The 18,167-nt window shown below is 46.1% G+C and overlaps 1 protein-coding gene across 1 annotated transcript in view; it reads left to right on the top strand.

The window, feature by feature from the left end:
- The first annotated feature begins 444 nt into the window (after window positions 1-444).
- Window positions 445-18,167, top strand: part of ABCB5 (ATP binding cassette subfamily B member 5) — a 67,230-nt gene continuing 49,507 nt past the window's right edge. Inside the window, exons 1-5 of the mRNA XM_074986187.1 lie at window positions 445-515; window positions 6,559-6,619; window positions 7,069-7,219; window positions 14,821-14,875; window positions 17,179-17,370. Coding sequence (XP_074842288.1) covers window positions 445-515; window positions 6,559-6,619; window positions 7,069-7,219; window positions 14,821-14,875; window positions 17,179-17,370 — 530 coding nt within the window. The remainder of the gene's footprint in view (window positions 516-6,558; window positions 6,620-7,068; window positions 7,220-14,820; window positions 14,876-17,178; window positions 17,371-18,167) is intronic.

Genomic DNA, 18,167 nt, shown 5'->3' with positions numbered 1-18,167 from the left:
TATCTATGATTTTATCCCATCATCATATACATCAGTTCATTATCATCCATGACCTTCCAGAAGTAGGTTTTAGCTCCTGTCTGTGGTCAGTTTATGTCATATGCTCAAAACTCCCCCTTGCATTCAACTTCCAGTTCTTCATATTTTATAAATTACTTCATTTTATCTATGCCAAAGTTTACAGGTTTCAAGCCTTATGTTAACTGCTGGAGCTAACATCCTACATGATACAGCCCTGTGGGTTCCTTGCTTTACTGCTGAATATAATAAAGCAGAATATAGTGAAAAGCAGTGAATATAAAAGAGGTAACCTGGCCCATTGGGCTACATTGGAGATTTCTCACTGGTATCACTTAAAGTGTGTCCTGTATTGGCTTTCCCAATAAGTAATGATATTAACAGCACTGCACTTTGTTTTAGAATAAATCACCTATACACATAACCATGGAAGACATTGACACAGAAATTGCTGGCCAGGCACCAAAGAATTCTACAAATGCGGATGTAGATTGCAGGTAAGTGTTTGAGTCTCACCTCTTGTCTGTGTTGAGCTCAGTGGGACAAACTGTCTCTAACTGTGTTAAAGCTTTCAGAATGAAGCAAATATTTTATTTTAATGGGCTTTAAGACATCACTTGAGTGCAGCAGCCACCCTTCATTCAGGGTGAGGAACATTGGTTGGTCTAAAAAGATGGGCTCACCCTATACCACTCAAGCATTTGAGCGATGTAGGCAGAATGCTAGGCTGGGCATCCTTTGGCTAAAAGGGTGGAGGCATGAGAGGGAAGCAGGAAATAGAGGTATGCTCTATGCTGAACATTTACATCAGCATAGCTATGCCTCTCGGGGACCGGGGGAGTGCAGATGAAACCCACATTCCTGAAAGACCAACCTAAACACTAGTGCTAAATCGACAGAAGACTTCTTCCATTGACCTAGCTACTGCCTCTGATGGAAGACGTGGGTTAGCTAAAGTGATGTGCAGCACAGTTGTATACTGCTGTAGCATTTTAAGTGGAGACGTAGCCAGAAATGAGCACGCAGACACATAGAGACAAAAAGCTTGGACAAACACAGGGTTTCCAGTATGTGATCCAGGGAGAAGCCAAGAAGAGGGCCTTCTGTGTCTGGACAAGATGGCTAAAGAGATGTAAACAAAGCACTAACTGCTACTGTTTGAGTCCACTGATGTTCAGGGAAAAAAAGTACCTTCTCTGTAAATAAGTTTGCTTCAAAGAAAACACTTGATTCTACCATCAGTGTTCCCACCTAACGAACAACTTGTAACACCCTGATTCTGGCTAAGCTTTCAGGTCAAAAGGAGTAATACACATATAGAAACCAGCTTTATTGTCTTCTCACAGTGATTTTATGCTGTTGCAACTCCACTGACTTTCAGTGACTTGGAATTAAACTGATGTAAATCAGGTGTGAGGGAGACTCGGATCAGGTCCCCTGGCTTCAGAGGGATTTCACCTTTAATTCGCAACATTTTTGTGTCACGTGCCCAGCGATGGGTTGAATTTCATGTTCTTCATGAGTATTTGTTTCTACTTTAAGTAAACTTGTGCTAATCAGAGCTCCTTGGGACTGCTGTTGCTGCAATGATTTTTCTGAGTGTTCCACCATACTTGTCTCGGAGGAATTGTGAATGCTTTCTATTGGTATATTTTTATACATGAAGAAATCCAATATGCTGCTCTGCTTTTGACACGTATCTGGCAGAACATCTGAAAAGGGCTAGTGTCATAAGGTGGGTCAGAGTGATGTGAATTACAGCTCCCTGTCCTCATGTGTCTCCCTAGTCTCAAGTGGAGTGTTCACCTTGAAGGTAGGTATTGGCCCCACCTACCCTCCTGCTGGTTTTCTTGAAAGGGTGTCAGCTTTAAAATGATATGAAAGCCCCACATATGTTGGATCAGCACATCCTGGACAACCATGGCTACACTCCACTGCCAGTTAGTTCCCCCCAACTTCTGACAGAACCCAGCTGTCTCCTGGGGGTTGTAGCATTCTGACGAGGATTGGTAGCATCACTGTCTGTGCCAGCTGTTGGGCCAAAGCTAGATTTTTTTAAGAGACTTAATTGGAGACACACATCTCTTAGAGCTGGAAGGGACCACAGGAGGTCATCTAGTCCAGTCCCATGCCCTCTTGGCACCTTCCCTAATGTTGGCTCCAATCCCTAAATGGCCTCCTCAAGGATTGAAATCACAAGCCTGAGTTTAGCAGGCCAATGCTTAAGCCACTGAGCCATCCTTCCCCATGTTAAATAAGCTATTTGCCCCAGATCCCTAAGTGGCCCCCTCAAGGATTGACCTCACAACCGTAGTTTAGCAGGCTAATGTTCAAACCACTGAGCTACCCTCCTCCCCTAAACTAGGCCACGACTGTATCTTATGTCTTTCCTATATGTATTTTTTTAAAAACAGTTCTGAAAATTAAAGGTCACTGACAATAACAGAATGAGATTTTTTGTTGTGCCTCTAAGGGAAGTAGCACAGAATTGTCACCTTTTTGTACCCTTTCAATTCTGAGCTGCTTCGTGAGGTGGAGAGGCCCAGGAGTAACTTAGCTATGAGGCCCTGTCTAAATTAGCTGCCCAGAGAACTGTAGACTTCAGCTCGACCTCTGACCTGCCCTTCTCATAGCTGGAGCCCAATCAATCTCTTTCGAAGGTGGGGTCAAGTGGCCAGGGTCACTACAAAAAGAGTATGGGGCTACAAGGCTAATAAATTTTATACATGTCACATTTTTTCTAGACTGACCTATGGGACTACCCGTAGCTCATCAAGAGCTGCACAACTCTGTGAATGTGGTGCATTGCCAATTGGCTCATCAGCAGGATCTGGCTTTGCATATGATGGGTTCTGAGAGGCATGCGTGTATATGCCCCCCTCATTTTGCACTGCTCTTGAGCACACGTATATCCCCAAAACACCATCGCTCCTTCCTCAACCTCTTCCACTTCTAGACTAACTCCTGATGGAAAGTGAGGAAATAAGGTTCTGGGAAGCAAGGAGCTAGGCCCAGGGGCTGCATAGGCTGGTGTCCCAGGAGCGGCCCCCATACCTGCTCCAGCTTACTCTGGTCACTGACCCCTTCAAGGACCTCTGCTCCCCTCTCCTTACCTACTGCCAGAGAGACTGGGATGACTGTTGCTTTAACAGAAGCAATGACTAAAATGTGAGCCTAAATTGCTTGTCTTTAATAGGGCTCCCAGCAAATCAAGTTATATTTTTATTTCATGTTACTAATCCAGTTTTGGTGAAGAAAAGAACATCTTGGCTACGTCTACACGAGCACACTACGTCGAAGTAGCCCATTTCAAAGTAAACACATTGAAATAGGCTACTTCAACACGTATCGTCTACACATCCTCCAGGGCTGGTGCTGTCGACGTTCAACGTTGAAGTAGCGATGGGGGACGTCAAAAGGAGCCACCCCAGAAGGAAATGTGGAGCGTCCACACACACAAGCGCTCCCCGTTGAAATAAGAGGCCAGGAAAGCCCACAGACTGGGTCACAGGCTGCACTAGCCCTTCTGGGTCAACAGCAAGCCGCTCCTTTAAAGGGCCCCTCCCAGACACACCCGGCCTGCACAGCACAAGGTCCGCAGAGTACTCTCCACACTCTCGCAGTCCAAGTCACAGAAGCTATGGACCCCCAGCAGCAGCAGCAGGAGGAGGCCCTCCAGGTAGTCATCCGGGGGCAAGTGCCCTGCTAGGTGCTGCCCGGGAGGCTGCCCAGTGGTTCCTGCCAGAGGAGCCCTCCCTGGGGGCAGACGGGGATGCCCCTGACCACCGGGATCCCCTCTTCCTCCCCCACCGGGTGCTCCTCTGCCTCTGGAGCTACCCCACCAGCTCAGAGTGGTGGGAGCAGCTGGTCATGTGGGAGTGGGATGATGACCAGTGGCTGCAGAACTTCCACGTGGGCCGGCAGACCTTCCTGGAGCTCTGCCAGTGGCTCACCCCCTCACTGAGGCACCACAACACCCGGATGCGGTGCGCCCTTCCCCGCAAGAGGAGGTTCTCAATGGCCATCTGGAAGCTGGCCACTCCAGACAGCTACTGCTCTGTGGGACATCAGTTTGGAGTGGGAAAGGCCACAGTCGGGGCCATCATCATGGAGGTAAGGAGGCCCAGGCATGCACCCACTGGGGGGCGAGGGGGGGCTGGGTGTGGGGCTGGGCAGGGAGAGGTGCCAGGGAAGGAGGGGCTGGGTGGGGGTGCACCTAGGGAAGTGCCCGGGAGGGTCACCTGGGGGGGAGGGCCCTGGGGCACCCTGCACACCCTCATTGGCACCTGCATTTCCTCCCCACAGGTGGTCCGTGCGCTCAATGCCATGCTACTCCAGAGGGTCGTCCAACTCGGTGACCTGGACGCAGCTGTCGCCAGATTCGCCACCATGGGGTACCGGAACTACTTCAGGGCCCTGGACGGGACCCACATCCCCATCTACGCCCCGGACCACAGCAGAGGAAGATACATCAACCGCAGGGGCTACCACTCCATGGTCCTGCAGGCCATGGTGGACAGCCGGGGCTGCTTTCAGGACATGTACGTGGGCTGGCCCGGCTGCACACACGACGCCCATGTTTTTAGGAACTCAGGCCTCTCCCGCCACCTGGAAGCAGGGACCTACATCCAGGGGTGGGAGGTTGATGCAGGCATGGGCTTCCCCCAGCCAGCTGCCACACCCAGCCACCAGGCCCACCACAAGGGGGTACGGGTGCACGAGGCTCTGCGGGCCTGTTTTGATCAGGAAGACCCCTGAGCACGTCCCCGGCCTTCCCCGGAGGATCCCCACACACAATGCCTGCACTGCCCACACACCGGCCCCAACACCCGCACACCACCCCCGCAACAAGCATATGTCTCTGGTTCTTTCGAAAATAAAACTGTGATTTTTGGAAAACTGCTAACTGTCTTATGCTCACAACAAAAACTACAACCAATATACAAAGGAGGACAGCTATATACAAGGGGGAAAACTATAGACAAATGGGGTCCCAGCAGATGGCTCGGCCGTCGGCCCATCAGTTTGGGGTGGGGGTAGAGGGGCACAACCCCCGGAAGGTACGGCTCGTGACCCGCCCCTTGTCCGTGGTCCTCAGCGCAGCTGGCTGGGGGCTGGGAGGACCAGCAAGTACAGCCGGGATGCCTCCACTGGCTGGTCTTCAGCCCCAGTGGGCTCTGGTCCTGGGGGGCTGGCAGGTGGGGCAGCAGATGGTGAGGCAGGTGGGGCGGCAGGCAGCACAGCCGGGGGGGACATTGGGTGGAGTGGCGGGGAGGGCGGCCTGGGGGGCAGCGGGGGCAGGAGCCAAGCGACGGCCTCCCAGATTGATCTGGCTATGTCCCGTAAGACCCCCTTGAAATCCTCCCATGCCACCCAGCGCTGGGTGGACTCCTCCCAGTCGAAGTTGAGTCTCTCCTCGGCCATCTCCGTCTGCTGCCGGAGAGCCGCCAGGAGCTGGGGGTCCATGGGGGCCATCCCCAGGGTCCAGCGGTGGCAGGACCGTCCTGTTGACCTTGAGGTTGTCTCCGGGTGCTGGCGGTGGCTGACCTCTGGTGGGCTGTTGGGGACGATGGAGGTTGCCTGGCTGCCTGGGGCATTGGATGGTGCAGCTGCAGAAAGGGAGAGAGGGAGGGGATGTCTGTTAGTACTGTGCCCTGGCCCATGGCCCACTCCCCCATCCTCCTTGGGTGGTGGGTCTCTGTCCCTGTCGGTGGGTGTGATGTCCCTGTTGGGTGTCCCCATTGCATGGTCCCCCCGACCCTGGGGTTAGGGCACAGTGCTGTCCATGGGTGCGGGTGCTGACGGGCGCTGATGGCCATGCCACCGTCTTGGGACCGTGCTGTGGCTGGGCGGTTGTGGGTCAGGGTCCACTGGGAGTGTGTGAGGCTCCCGGTCATGTCTGGTGCCCCCACCCCGTGTCCTGGGTGTGTGTTCCCTGTGGGGTACATACCTGAGCATCCATTGCTGCGGTCGGGGGAACCCCAGTGGGCAGACGCCCAGATGGTGCTCCAGGTGGGGAGGTCTATGAAGAGCCACCCCTCCTCACTGCTGGACCCCTCCTCTGCCATCCCGAGAGGGGGTCCTCGGGTGGGCTCCGGGGTGCGGGGCTGGCGTCCGGGCTGGACTCCAGCTCCAAGGCCTGCTGGGTCTCATCGGACGTGTTGTCAAGGTTGGCCGGGGGGGAGGAGGTGTCCCGGGGGCCCAGGATGGCCCTGAGCTCCCTTTAATAGGGGCAAGCAGTGGGGACGGCCCCAGACTGGCTGGCCGAGTCCCGGGCCCAGGCGTATCCCTGCCGCAACTCCTTCACCTTGCTCCGGAAGTGATCCGGAGTGCGGGCAGGGTGACCCTGAGCAGCCAGGCCCTCGGCCAGACGGGCGAAAGCATATGAGTGTTGTAAGTGCTCTTAAAATATGTGATGTACTCAGATCCTGTGGCAAGGGGTTATAGAAGCACATAGGTATTTGAGAAGTAAAATGATGTGCAGATCTGTGCCAACCATAAGAAAGTGGAAATGTCCCATATTTAACGTATATCTTTCAGGAAACACAAAGACAAAGAGGATAAAAGCAAAACATCTGAAATCGTTGGGCCAATCACAATAGTAAGTAAGAATACACTTGCAATGATAGTAATTATATGCTGCTTCAGTACACATGAAGTGAAATGTGATTTTTTTTTCATTTCTTCCAAAATCATATTCCAGGCTTGTTGCATTCATTTTTGTCTGTCTACGTCTTTTGAATTATAGCTAAATCTGTACCAGCTAATTACAAATGTTGCCTTCCATCCATACAAAGCACTCCCAATGCCATCCATAGGCATTTCAGCACACAGGGTAATGTAGGACAGATGACATTTACAACATTCATAGAAAAGTTCATATTTTCGTTGATGATTTGACATAATCCAAAATTTTATTCTAATGTCAAATAAATCAGAGCATTAACTTCTGCTGTCTATTTTACTAACATTCAAACTATCAGGATGTCATACTGGTTTTCACTGACTAACATAATCTGATATTTACCTTCTTTTACTGATTCTCATCAGTTTCGATATGCAGATTGGCTGGATATAACTCTTATGATATTTGGAACAATAGCAGCAGTAGCAAATGGAGTTTGCCTTCCTCTGATGTCACTCGTTTTTGGTGAAATGAGCAATGGTTTTGTGAGCGGCTGCATATCCCAGGAGAGTTCACGTAAGGAAATTGTTCATAGACTTTATTTATTTTAATTTTGGTGATGATATGTTCCTCTGCCCTCCTCTACTTGTTTTCTTATGATCGCCTTACTTTTCCTGTGAAAACTAGACTTACATTTAGCCCTTGTTTGCCTGTGTTTGTCTTCCTGTAGCAGAGCTTGGATATATGGGTATTTTCATAAGTAAGTAGAGATCATTCTTACCTTGGAGAAAAGTTTAGGAAGTAGTAAGTCTTCATGTAGACTTAGATTTCTTCAAAACAAAAAAGCAGTCAAGTAGCACTTTAAAGACTAACAAAATAATTTATTAGATTATGAGCTTTTGTGGAAGAATGAATAGACACAAAATAGGCATAAAAAAATCCCTAACTCACAAGCCTGTCAGCCAGCACTTTAATGAAGTGGGCCATTCTGTTAATGACCTGAAAGTCTGTGTTTTACTAAAAAGGAACTGTAACAATCGTTTGCAGTGGGAATGCTCAGAACTGTCATTTATATTCAAATTTGACACATTAACACATGGTTTGAAATGGGACAGCAATTACCTGGCCCATATAAGGACTCTTTTACATACTTTGTTTTATCTAACTCTTAACTTCCCCACCCCACGCCCCGCTCCTGCCACCCCTCTGCTCTTCTGATTTAGCAACCTTCATAACAATTGTTGGACCTCTGTGCTTTATATATTGAGTCTGTTCTGGTCTGGCTATGATCTGAAGAAGTGGGTCTGTCCCACGGAAGCTCATCACCTAATGAATTATTTTGTTAGTCTTTAAAGTGCAACTTGACTGTTTGTTTTTTTTTTGATAGAAGACGGCTCTCTCTCTGTCATGGTATTTCTTCAGTTTCTTTTATACAGGTTGAACCTCTCTAATCCAGAACTCTCTTATCTGGCAACATTTGTAATCCAACATGATTTTAGTTAGCTGGATGACCACTGATCACGGATGTGGTCAAGTTTTCCATGGTCCCATAAAGTTAGTTTACAGCCACGAGTCCTGGCTCTCAAGTGTTCTATGCTGCTATTTAGCTGTAATTTACCCCAAATGTTTTCTAAGGCTGCATCTACACTATGAGATAAAATCAAATTTAATTCAGTTAGCTCGATTTTACCACGTGATTGTCTTCACTGTAAAGACCATTAGCTTGATTTTGGGTGCAGTAATCTCCAGATTACAAAATCACAGTTACCTGACGGGTATAGAGTCAAGCTCGAATTCAGAAGTTCAATTAAATGCAAGTGCGGAAGCGTCACATCTTAAAAGCAAATTTATTAGCCTCCAGATGTGTCCCTTATGTAACCCACAATGCCCCTCTCAGCGCTCTGCTCTGGCCACTGCTCTCCAGTAACAGGAAGAGCCTGAATTGCCAAGTGGGAGCAGCGAGCCTTTAGCTGTGGGTTCAGGTTAGTATGACAGCCTGAGAAATGGCTTCTTTCTTGCTATGCTGTTAACAGGGTGTGTGCATTTACCCATTCAAATAGCCCCTGCAGGGAGTTCACGGTTCTGTCTGTACACTTGCTATTTTTCTCTGCGCTGCCTGGCGCCAGCCCCTCACATGCCATGCCACATATCAACAAGGCTGGACTGGGTGTCGTGCTTGTATAACACGCCAAGAAACTTCTTCTCAGCGGTTTACATGTGTGTGCAAACTGCTTCTCCTCCCCCACAGGGGCCACACAGTCTGGGTCTTTCCTGAGCTCAACCACACCACATCGATAGCCCCCACCCTAACTCGGGGTCTGTCCCACAAAAGCTCACCTAATAAATTATTTTGTTAGTCTTTAAAGTGCTACTTTACTGCTTTTCTGTTTTGATAGTATATAGACGAGCACGGCTTCCTCTCTGTTACTAATCAATAAAAGGATGTGCCTCTGGTTCAGTGCTGACAATACTGCCAGTCTCATGGGAAAGAAAGTCTGAGCTTTGCTGTGGCCATGGGGAAGTCTCCCCCAGTGGCTAAAGGGCTTGCTGCTGCCACCAGGGAAGGAACAGCTCAACTGGTCATCCACCGATTCCCTCTCCCCCTTGGCCCATAACTGGGCTTGCTGCTGCTGCTGCCAGGGAAAAGTCTCTCCTGGCAGCTAAGGGACTTGTTGCTTCTGAGGGAGGACCACTTCAACTGATCATCCAGTGACCCACCTTTTTTTCCTGTGCAGTCCAGGACCCCTCATTAAGACTCTCCTCAGCACCAGTATAGTGTATGGGAAAACCAAAAATTCTTTCTTCCTATGTTCCTCTCAAATTAAAAAGCTTTCTGGGCCCCTGAATTATTTTCAGGGATCACATGCATGCAATCATGCAATCATCAGTGTATGTCCAGTTGAGAATACAGTCACTCACCCATGTTGGCAAGGTGATGTCTGGGGAAATCAAAAATTCTTTCTTCTAGTTTTGAGTGTCTTCTGCATTATTTCCAGGGATCGGCATATTTTCAGGGATCGGGTGGAGAATGAGTAACTGCAATGGGGGAAGATGACATCAAGACCAACGAGCATACCCAGAATGAAATGGGGATGAGGGAACTGTGGGATAGCTTCCCACAATGCACTACTGCAACAGTAGATGTTAGCCAGTGTGTGTGTGGCAGCAATGACTCGACTTTGTGGGGAGCACAGTGTGAAGTGAGGATGGCCAAAATCGAACTTATAAATTACAGAATTAGAAAATGATCTCGTAGTGTCGACACAGCTTAAGAGTCCAGTAAGCAGTGAAAGTGTTGGTAATGTAGTCATGAATGAATGCTTGTAAAGGGTTAATGGGGGGGCTGTCTGCAGGAAGTGATCAGGTAAGAGGAAGAGAGATTCTTTTAAACTGAGAACAATTGCAGTCTGTGGGGTCTTTGTCTGGCTCTGCAATTGGAGCAGAGAGAGAACAAAAATGTTTGAATGAATCCAGTAAACCTCCTGGCTGTCTCCTAATGAGCACACAGATATGTAAGTAGAAAGGAAATATTTGGTTAGCCACAGTCAGGTTATCAAAATTTTGGAAATGGTGAACTTTCAGACTGGATTGATTTTTTCCCCCTGTACTCTGTAACTGCTCAGCTGAATCCCAGGGAAGTAATTCTGTGTGTGGCATCCAGAAACTTTTTAAGGTTTTCTCTGATTTTATGAATAAATTACTTTTTTAAGGCAAAGATTTGATTCCTGTGTTATAGAAAAGGATTTGTGTGTATTCACACCTTAGACTCAAAGGTCAGCTACCAGATTACAGCTTTTTGTTTCCAAGTTCTCTCCTAAGGAAACGTTAAGATCTTGGGATTCACCCCACAGAGAGACATCCCAAGTGCATCTTCCTGGGTTATATGGGGTTATTCTCACTTGGGTGCTAGCAGTGATTACCCACCAGGGTCAGAGAATCTGTGACCTTGGGGAGTTTTTTTTAAGCAGAGCTTTTAAAGGCAATGTTATTTTTACAGAATGTTGAGTTGTTTTTTTTGCAGGCCCCCACTTTCTTTACTTGGAGTGTCAGAGTGGGGAGGCAGCCCTGACAAATGTGCTAGATAATACTAATCTCCTATGGTCTGGCAAATTCTCTTATCCAGCACTGGTCATGTCCCAAGGGTGCCAGATGAGAGAGGGTCAACCTGTGTAGTTAAATATTTCTCATGGCCACTCATTTTATGAGTGAAAATTCGTCCCTTGCTATAAAACTTACACAAGGCCAAATAATCCTTAAAAGAAATTAAGCAGTGTTGATGGTCTCTGCACAAGGCTGGATTCCACCTTCTGACAATGGGCGATGCCTTCATGACGACACTGCGCGTTGTAGAAGAGTTACTAATTTTAATATATTCCTACCCCCCACTACTCTCCTAGATGTTCTATACAGATAGAGGTGATGACCCATTAGCAGTCATCAAGAAATCACTAGCTGTGTTGCCTATGGAAATAAAGACTTCTGCTCTTCTTTATTCATGTTAATGGTGCTCTATAATGTTATAGCCCCGGTTATAGAACTTTTCTCCCCACTTCATTTGTGCAGGCAGAAGAAAGTGGGAAAGAGCAGTGTTTCTTTCACCCTCAAAGAGAAGGGCAGAACATGTAGCCTATGGTAATAAGACTTCTAAAAGCTCTTGACCAGCAGTTCCCAACCTGAGGTATTACAGGGAGTCCATGAAAAAAATAAAAGATAAATAAAAATGATCCTAGAAAACAAGTTTTAAATAAATTGCAATGTTACAATTATGATTTTTAAATATCTTCCAATAATATTAATCTGTCAGAAAATCTGTTAAGGTTTCCTTTTTCATTTAATGAAATGTGCCTAGCAGCTAGAATTGGCTTTGATGGGGGTCCACGAATGGTTTGGGAAAGTGATTGGGGATCCACATGAGTAAAAAGGTTGGGAACCACTGCTCTTGACAATGCCAGTGAAAACTATACCTGGATTAGCTAGTGTGCTGTTGGGTTGTGCTTTCTACACACAGTAAACTCTAAGAATAATAAATCTTAACCTCTTATTTTTATGGTACTCAAAACCAGAAGGTCAGCAGTGACATACAACACCTGGCAAGAGGTTTTCCCCTTCTTGAGCATTCCTTTTGTGTTTTTTAAAAATAGCATTTTTAATTGGCTGTGTTAAATTAGAAACTCAGCTGGTATTTACCCCTGAAGGCTGGAAAGGCACTATTATGCATAAAGAATTAGTGGGACTATTAAATTGCGAAAACCAAAGCATCTAACTGGGGGAAGCAATTTTAATCCAATATAAACAAAAAAAATACCTGTGTAACTCAAAATCAGAAACAGTTGGAAGAAAAAGTCTCTGTAGGAGATTCATCACAGGGGCATCTTCAACTGGAGGCTGAGAGATCCCCATCTTCAGCCTTCTGCCTAGTCCTCTGGTTATCTAATGTATTCTCTACTAGTAAAGAGAAGACAAAACTTGATACTTCTTGGCTACAGTTACAGTACAGCAATCTGTCAACAGAAGTCATTATCAAAGAGATTTCCCAACAAAACTTCTGTCGACAGAGTGCAGCCACACACAAAAAACAATCGAAAGAACACCCTGCTCTATTGACAGAGCGGCCAGACTGCCAGGCTGCTCTCTTGACAAAACAGGCACCCAGAAGGAAGACAGACAGGGTTGTCCATTGTTCTGGATGCCCTCTCTGTCAAGAGACGCCCCCCACCCCCAAGCATCCACACAGATTTTTGTCAACAGAACCTGTCAACAAAGGTACTTTTCCTCCTCTGAGAGAGGCAGAAGTTTGTTGGCGGAAGTGCTGGCTTTTGTTGATATACTATTGACAAAAAGCATTTTGTGTGCGGATGTTCCACCAGTTTTGTCAACAAAACTCACTAGTGTAGCCATAGCCCTTGTGTTTTACCTTATAAACAACCATTGCCTTGATTTATGTAAGCAAAAGTGAGTGTAAACTGGGCTAAATCTTGGCTAAAAAGTATTGCCTTGCCTAGCATAAGTGTTTTTAATTAATATGTTTGTGTGATTATTTTTTAGCTATTCAATGTTGCTTGTCAGTATGGCAGGGAGGGAAATCCCATGTACAAGTGGAACACGGGCATATAATTTTATTAGTGATATGCTAATGTGACAATTACCTAGTATAACCACTTTACTGCTGATCAACACACCAGGCCTGCATGCCAGGCACAAAATAAATTACAGATACATCACAGTTTTCAAATTCAGTGAATATTGTAACAAATAGAATGATGCTGCATGTTGTCACAACACAGACTGGGTGCGGGGAACCAGCAATGAAGAGTTTGAAGGCAGATGACACAAAAAATTAACAGCATATGTTGTTGGGGGCAATGTTGTTGTAGCCATGTTGGCAGTGCTTAATTTGTGCCTGGGCTTATTGGGGCTGAGCCCCAGGCCAGGTCTACACTAGAAAAGAAATTCAACCTAAGATACACAACAATCGCAATGAGAACTGCGTAGCTGGAATCAACATACCTTAGGTCGAATTTGTGGCACAGCCCCACCACAGGAGGTCTAATTACAACAGCAAGGAGTACAGTGGTCAACAAGGTCTCTCTCAGGGTTTGATTTAGTGAATTTCTACGAGGCATGCTAAATCAAACCCTGAAAAATCAAGGCAGCTTTGATCTTCCTCTTAGTGTAAGAAAACCTAGTATCTCTAGGCTTGGCACTTAATAGCCCTAGTGCCTCTGGGTTTGCTGTATCAGCTAAAAATTAGACACCAGGCTTTGGTGTCAAGGCATTAGAAAGGCAAAGTGGCAGTAATATCTTGTATCAAACAAGCTTCAGTTGATCAGAGAAACAAGCTTTTGAGCCAGAGCTCTTTTTTTGAGGCCTGGTCTGTGCGAGCTTGAAAGCTTTCTCTCACCAATAAAAGCTGGTCCAATAAATGCCTTACCTCATCCACTTTATCTCTCTAACACCATACAGTAAACTCTGTTTTAACTGGCATTCTATTATCTAGAATTCGTAAATAACCAGCTTTGTAGTTAACTTTGTGTGACCACTTTATCTTTTAGTTTAAGTTAAAGATAACATAAATTTTAGTTGTTTCATATAAGCACAGTACTTGTATAATGAAAGTTTAAAATATACAGTATACAGTATTGTTTAAGTTAAATATCAGTTAAATTTTAGTGTTTTCCATAAATACAGCATAGTGGCTACGTCTACACGTGCACGCTACATCGAAATAGCTTATTTCAATGAGTAATGTCTACACGTCCTCCAGGGCTGGCAACGTCGACGTTCAACTTCGACGTTGGGCAGCACCACATCGAAATAGGCGCTGCGAGGGAACATCTACATGCCAAAGTAGAACACATCGAAATGAGGGTGCCAGGAACAGCTGCAGACAGGGTCACAGGGCAGACTCAACAGCAAGCTGCTCCCTTAAAGGGCCCCTCCCAGACACAGTTGCACTAAACAACACAAGATACACAGAGCCGACAACTGGTTGCAGACCCTGTGCATGCAGCATGGATCCCCAGCTGCCGCAGCAGCAGCCAGAAGCCCTGGGCTAAGGGCTGCTGCACACTGTGACCATAGAGCCCCGCAGGGGCTGGAGAGAGAGCATCTCTCAACCCCTCAGCTGATGGCCACCATGGCGGACCCCGCTATTTCGATGTTGCGGGACACAGATCGTCTACACGTGCCCTACTTCGACATTCAACTTCAAAGTAGGGCGCTATTCCCATCCCCTCATGGGGTTAGCGACTTCAACGTCTCACCACCTAACGTCGATTTCAACTTCGAAATAGCGCCCAACACATGTAGCCATGACGGGCGCTATTTCGAAGTTGGCGCCACTACTTCGAAGTAGCGTGCACATTAGACGCGGCCAGTGAAAGTAAATACAAACAAATACAGCAAATACAATATGTCTGCAGTGTGCAATACTACTGTTGTTGATAAAGTACTTTGCACACATTTTTGTTTCTTAATATCTAATTTTTTTTGTTTTGGGGGGTTTTTGTTTTGTTTTATTTTGCTTTGTTTTGTTTTTTTAGTGTTATAAATTGCTAGGTATACCTCTGTTTTATCCAAAGTATTTGAACATCCAGCAACCTCCTGGTCCTGAGGCTGCCTGATGTGAAAGAGCTTATTGTGCATAGCTCTTAAATCTCTTTTTTTTTTCCTTTCAGCAAGTTCACTGAGCTGCAATCAGTCACAAGTACCCTTTGAAGACCAAATGACAGAGTACGTTCAAAGTAATTGTTAACTTCGGGTTGGCTAGCAGCTGTTAAGTACACAACTTATACAGCCTGAGTAAACTCTCAATGGAGAGCATTAATAGCATCAGACAGAAGTTGTTATTCATCACCTTTGCCTTTGCTGAGAGAACAGAACTTATGTGCTGCATTGAATCATGTGCCTATGACTTTCATTTCTGTCCCAAACATTTTACCTCATGAATTAAGCCAAGAGAGTGAACCTCATTCTCCAGTCATATGCATTGTTGTAAAAAAAAGAAAATCAGGAGTAACTCCAGCCGCATTGATTGGACTGACTCTGGAGTAAAACTGGTGGAAATGACAGAATGGGAAGAAATGGCTGTATATGGTGGAGAGAAAATAATGGGACTCCAGGAGCTTCATGTATAATTGTGCAGTAATGAATTGCCCTTTAAACTCATTAGCCTCCAAAGATGTAGTGTTTTTATTAGCCTTTTCAATAACATGACAAAAAGGTTTTAATCTTGAATGCAGGTAAGGAAAGGGATTCTGACTCTCTTAAGCTGCGTCTACACGTGCACGCTACTTCGAAGTAGTGGCACCAACTTCGACGTTAGGTGGCGAGACGTCGAAGTCGCTAACCTCATGAGGAGATAGGAATAGCGCCCTACTTCGACGTTCAACGTCGAAGTAGGGACCGTGTAGACGATCCGCGTCCCGCAACGTTGAAATTGCCGGGTCCTCCATGGTGGCCATCAGCTGGGGGGTTGAGAGATGCTCTCTCTCCAGCCCCTGCGGGGCTCTATGGTCACCATGGGCAGCAGCCCTTAGCCCAGGGCTTCTGGCTGCTTCTGCAGCAGCTGGGGATCTATGCTGCAGGCACAGGGTCTGCAACCAGTTGTCAGCTCTGTGTATCTTGTGTTGTTTAGTGCAACTGTGTCTGGGAGGGGCCCTTTAAGGGAGCGGCTTGCTGTTGAGTCCGCCCTGTGACCCTGTCTGCAGCTGTGCCTGGCATCCCTATTTCGATGTGTGCTACTTTGACGTGTAGATGTTCCCTCGCTGTGCCTATTTCGATGTTGGGCTGAGCAACGTCGAAGTTGAACATCGACGTTGCTGGCCCTGGAGGACGTGTAGACGTTATTCATCGAAATAGACTATTTCGATGTCGCTACATCGAAATAAGCTATTTCGATGTTGGCTGCACGTGTAGACGTAGCCTTAGATTCACAATGCTATAACTACACTACAGAGTTTGTAGACAAAACTGGGGTTTTGTCAACAAAACTCGTGGAGCATCTACATGCAAAATGTGTTTTGTTGACAGAAACTGTCAACAAAATAGCCATGTAGATGCTCCGAGGGCAGGAGGGGCTCTTTTGTCGACAGAGCGGGTCAGAAGATTGATCTGCTTTTATGTCAATCTGTCAACAGAAGTTTAGCCAGATCATCTCTTCTGACATTAACTCCTGTAAGCAGATGCTTCTAGTGTAGATGTAGCCTATGTGTACTGTGCAGAGTCAGCTGAGCAGTGAGAGATCATGTGGTAAACCGGATGAAGGTGACTCTATTGCTGTCCTAATTGAAGGATGCATAGGACAGCGCAGAGGGGACGTGTCTGTGTAGCTGTGGGATGGGGAGGATAGGACCTCAAAGAAAATCAAAAGAAGCAGTTGTTCCCCGTGGCTGACAGCAGATGTGGTGACTTGAGCTGAGGTTTCCAGAGCTTGTTGTGTGTGCCTCTGTCTAAGAACCACTCCTCTCATCTATCAACTTCTCTCCAGCAATAGAAACAGGCCAATGGCAAATCCACAAAATCAACCACTGGACAGCAATATTATCTGCATTTCAGAGGCCTGATTCTGGCCTCAGAGATTTTGTAAGTTTCATATCTGTGGTTAACCTCACTACAGGAATTTGCAGTGGAACTCCTAGGTCATGTCTACATGTGCAGTGCTGGAGCTGCGTAGTACACTTGGTACAGTGGTGCCACTGCACAGTGCGTGGTGAAGATGCACTGTACCGACCTTTATACTGACAGGAGAGCTAATCCCTCCCACAGCATAATAACCCCACTCCTACAAGTGGCATGAGATGTGTCCATGGGAGAAGCTCTACCACTGATATAGCACTGTGCACGTTAGTGCTTAGGTCCAAGTAACTGTCATTTGCAGGGGTGTGGGATATTCACACCCCTGAGTGACACAAGTTTTGCTGACATAGGCAGTAGAACAGATACAGCCTTTGAAACGAAATTAGATTCTGTTTATTTATCATAACCAAGTCCTCCTTCTTCAAGTTGTAATAATGTAAATTATCTTTTTTTTTAAGGTTTGCTTTATATTATGTAGGCATTGGAGCAACTGCCTTAGTGTTTGGCTACCTGCAGATCTCATTTTGGGCTTGGGCAGCAGCAAGGCAGACAAAGAAGATAAGAAGAACTTTCTTCCATGCAATTTTGGGACAGGAACTTGCCTGGTTTGATACCACCAATAGTGGAGAACTTAATGCCCGGCTGACTGAGTAAGAACCTTTGTATTTTGTGTTTGTTTCTGCAGCACTGAAGTAGTCCCAGTGAATAAAGATTGCAGAACCATATCCTCAGGAAGTTTTTAAGCCTTCTGGGAGCATTTTTTGTTTTTGTTTTTTTGCCTATGCCTTATGTATTCCCACTGAATGTGAAATTCTGGATAGAACTGAGTGAATGGAGTTGTTTTGTTCCTGTTTTCCAATTTGGTGGCCAAACCAAAAAATCTGAGGAGAAAAATATTTTCATGTCAAAGAAAAACTGAAATTGTTTTTGTTGCCAAAATGAAGGAGAAAGGAGCAAAATCATTTCTAGTAAAATGAAACCTTTTTCTTCAACTAAAAACAAAAACATGGTTTAACCACTCTAGTTATACAGTTCTAAACTAAACAATATTTCAAAATGAAAAGCTGAAACATTTTACAAACCTGTTCACTTTTTCTAAGTTGGTATTCACCAAATTCAACCTGAATCTCTAAATAAATTCATTCAAGCAGAAAAAAAATCATCCAGCTCTAATTCTGGGTTAGGCCTCGTTTCCGTTAAGAACCTTTTGCGCTGGTGTAACTGTTTTGTGGTAACGCATGGGGCTGAAGGGAGACAAATGGACTGTACCTGTGTAAAGTGGGTCTTTATACTGGTATTCTGCGGGCTAATTCTGACATCAGTTTCACCACTGCAAATCAGGAATAACTCCTGCCTTCAGCTGAGCTACTCAAAACTCATATTAATGTAACTGAATTAATGTCTGCAGTACTGAAGTTCTCCTTAGTTTAGCGCAAACCCTTGCAGC

This window comes from Carettochelys insculpta, chromosome 2 (genome assembly GCF_033958435.1).
Source record: "Carettochelys insculpta isolate YL-2023 chromosome 2, ASM3395843v1, whole genome shotgun sequence".
NCBI classification, from domain to species: Eukaryota; Metazoa; Chordata; order Testudines; family Carettochelyidae; genus Carettochelys; species Carettochelys insculpta.
This window is presented reverse-complemented; position numbering and strand designations above follow the sequence as displayed.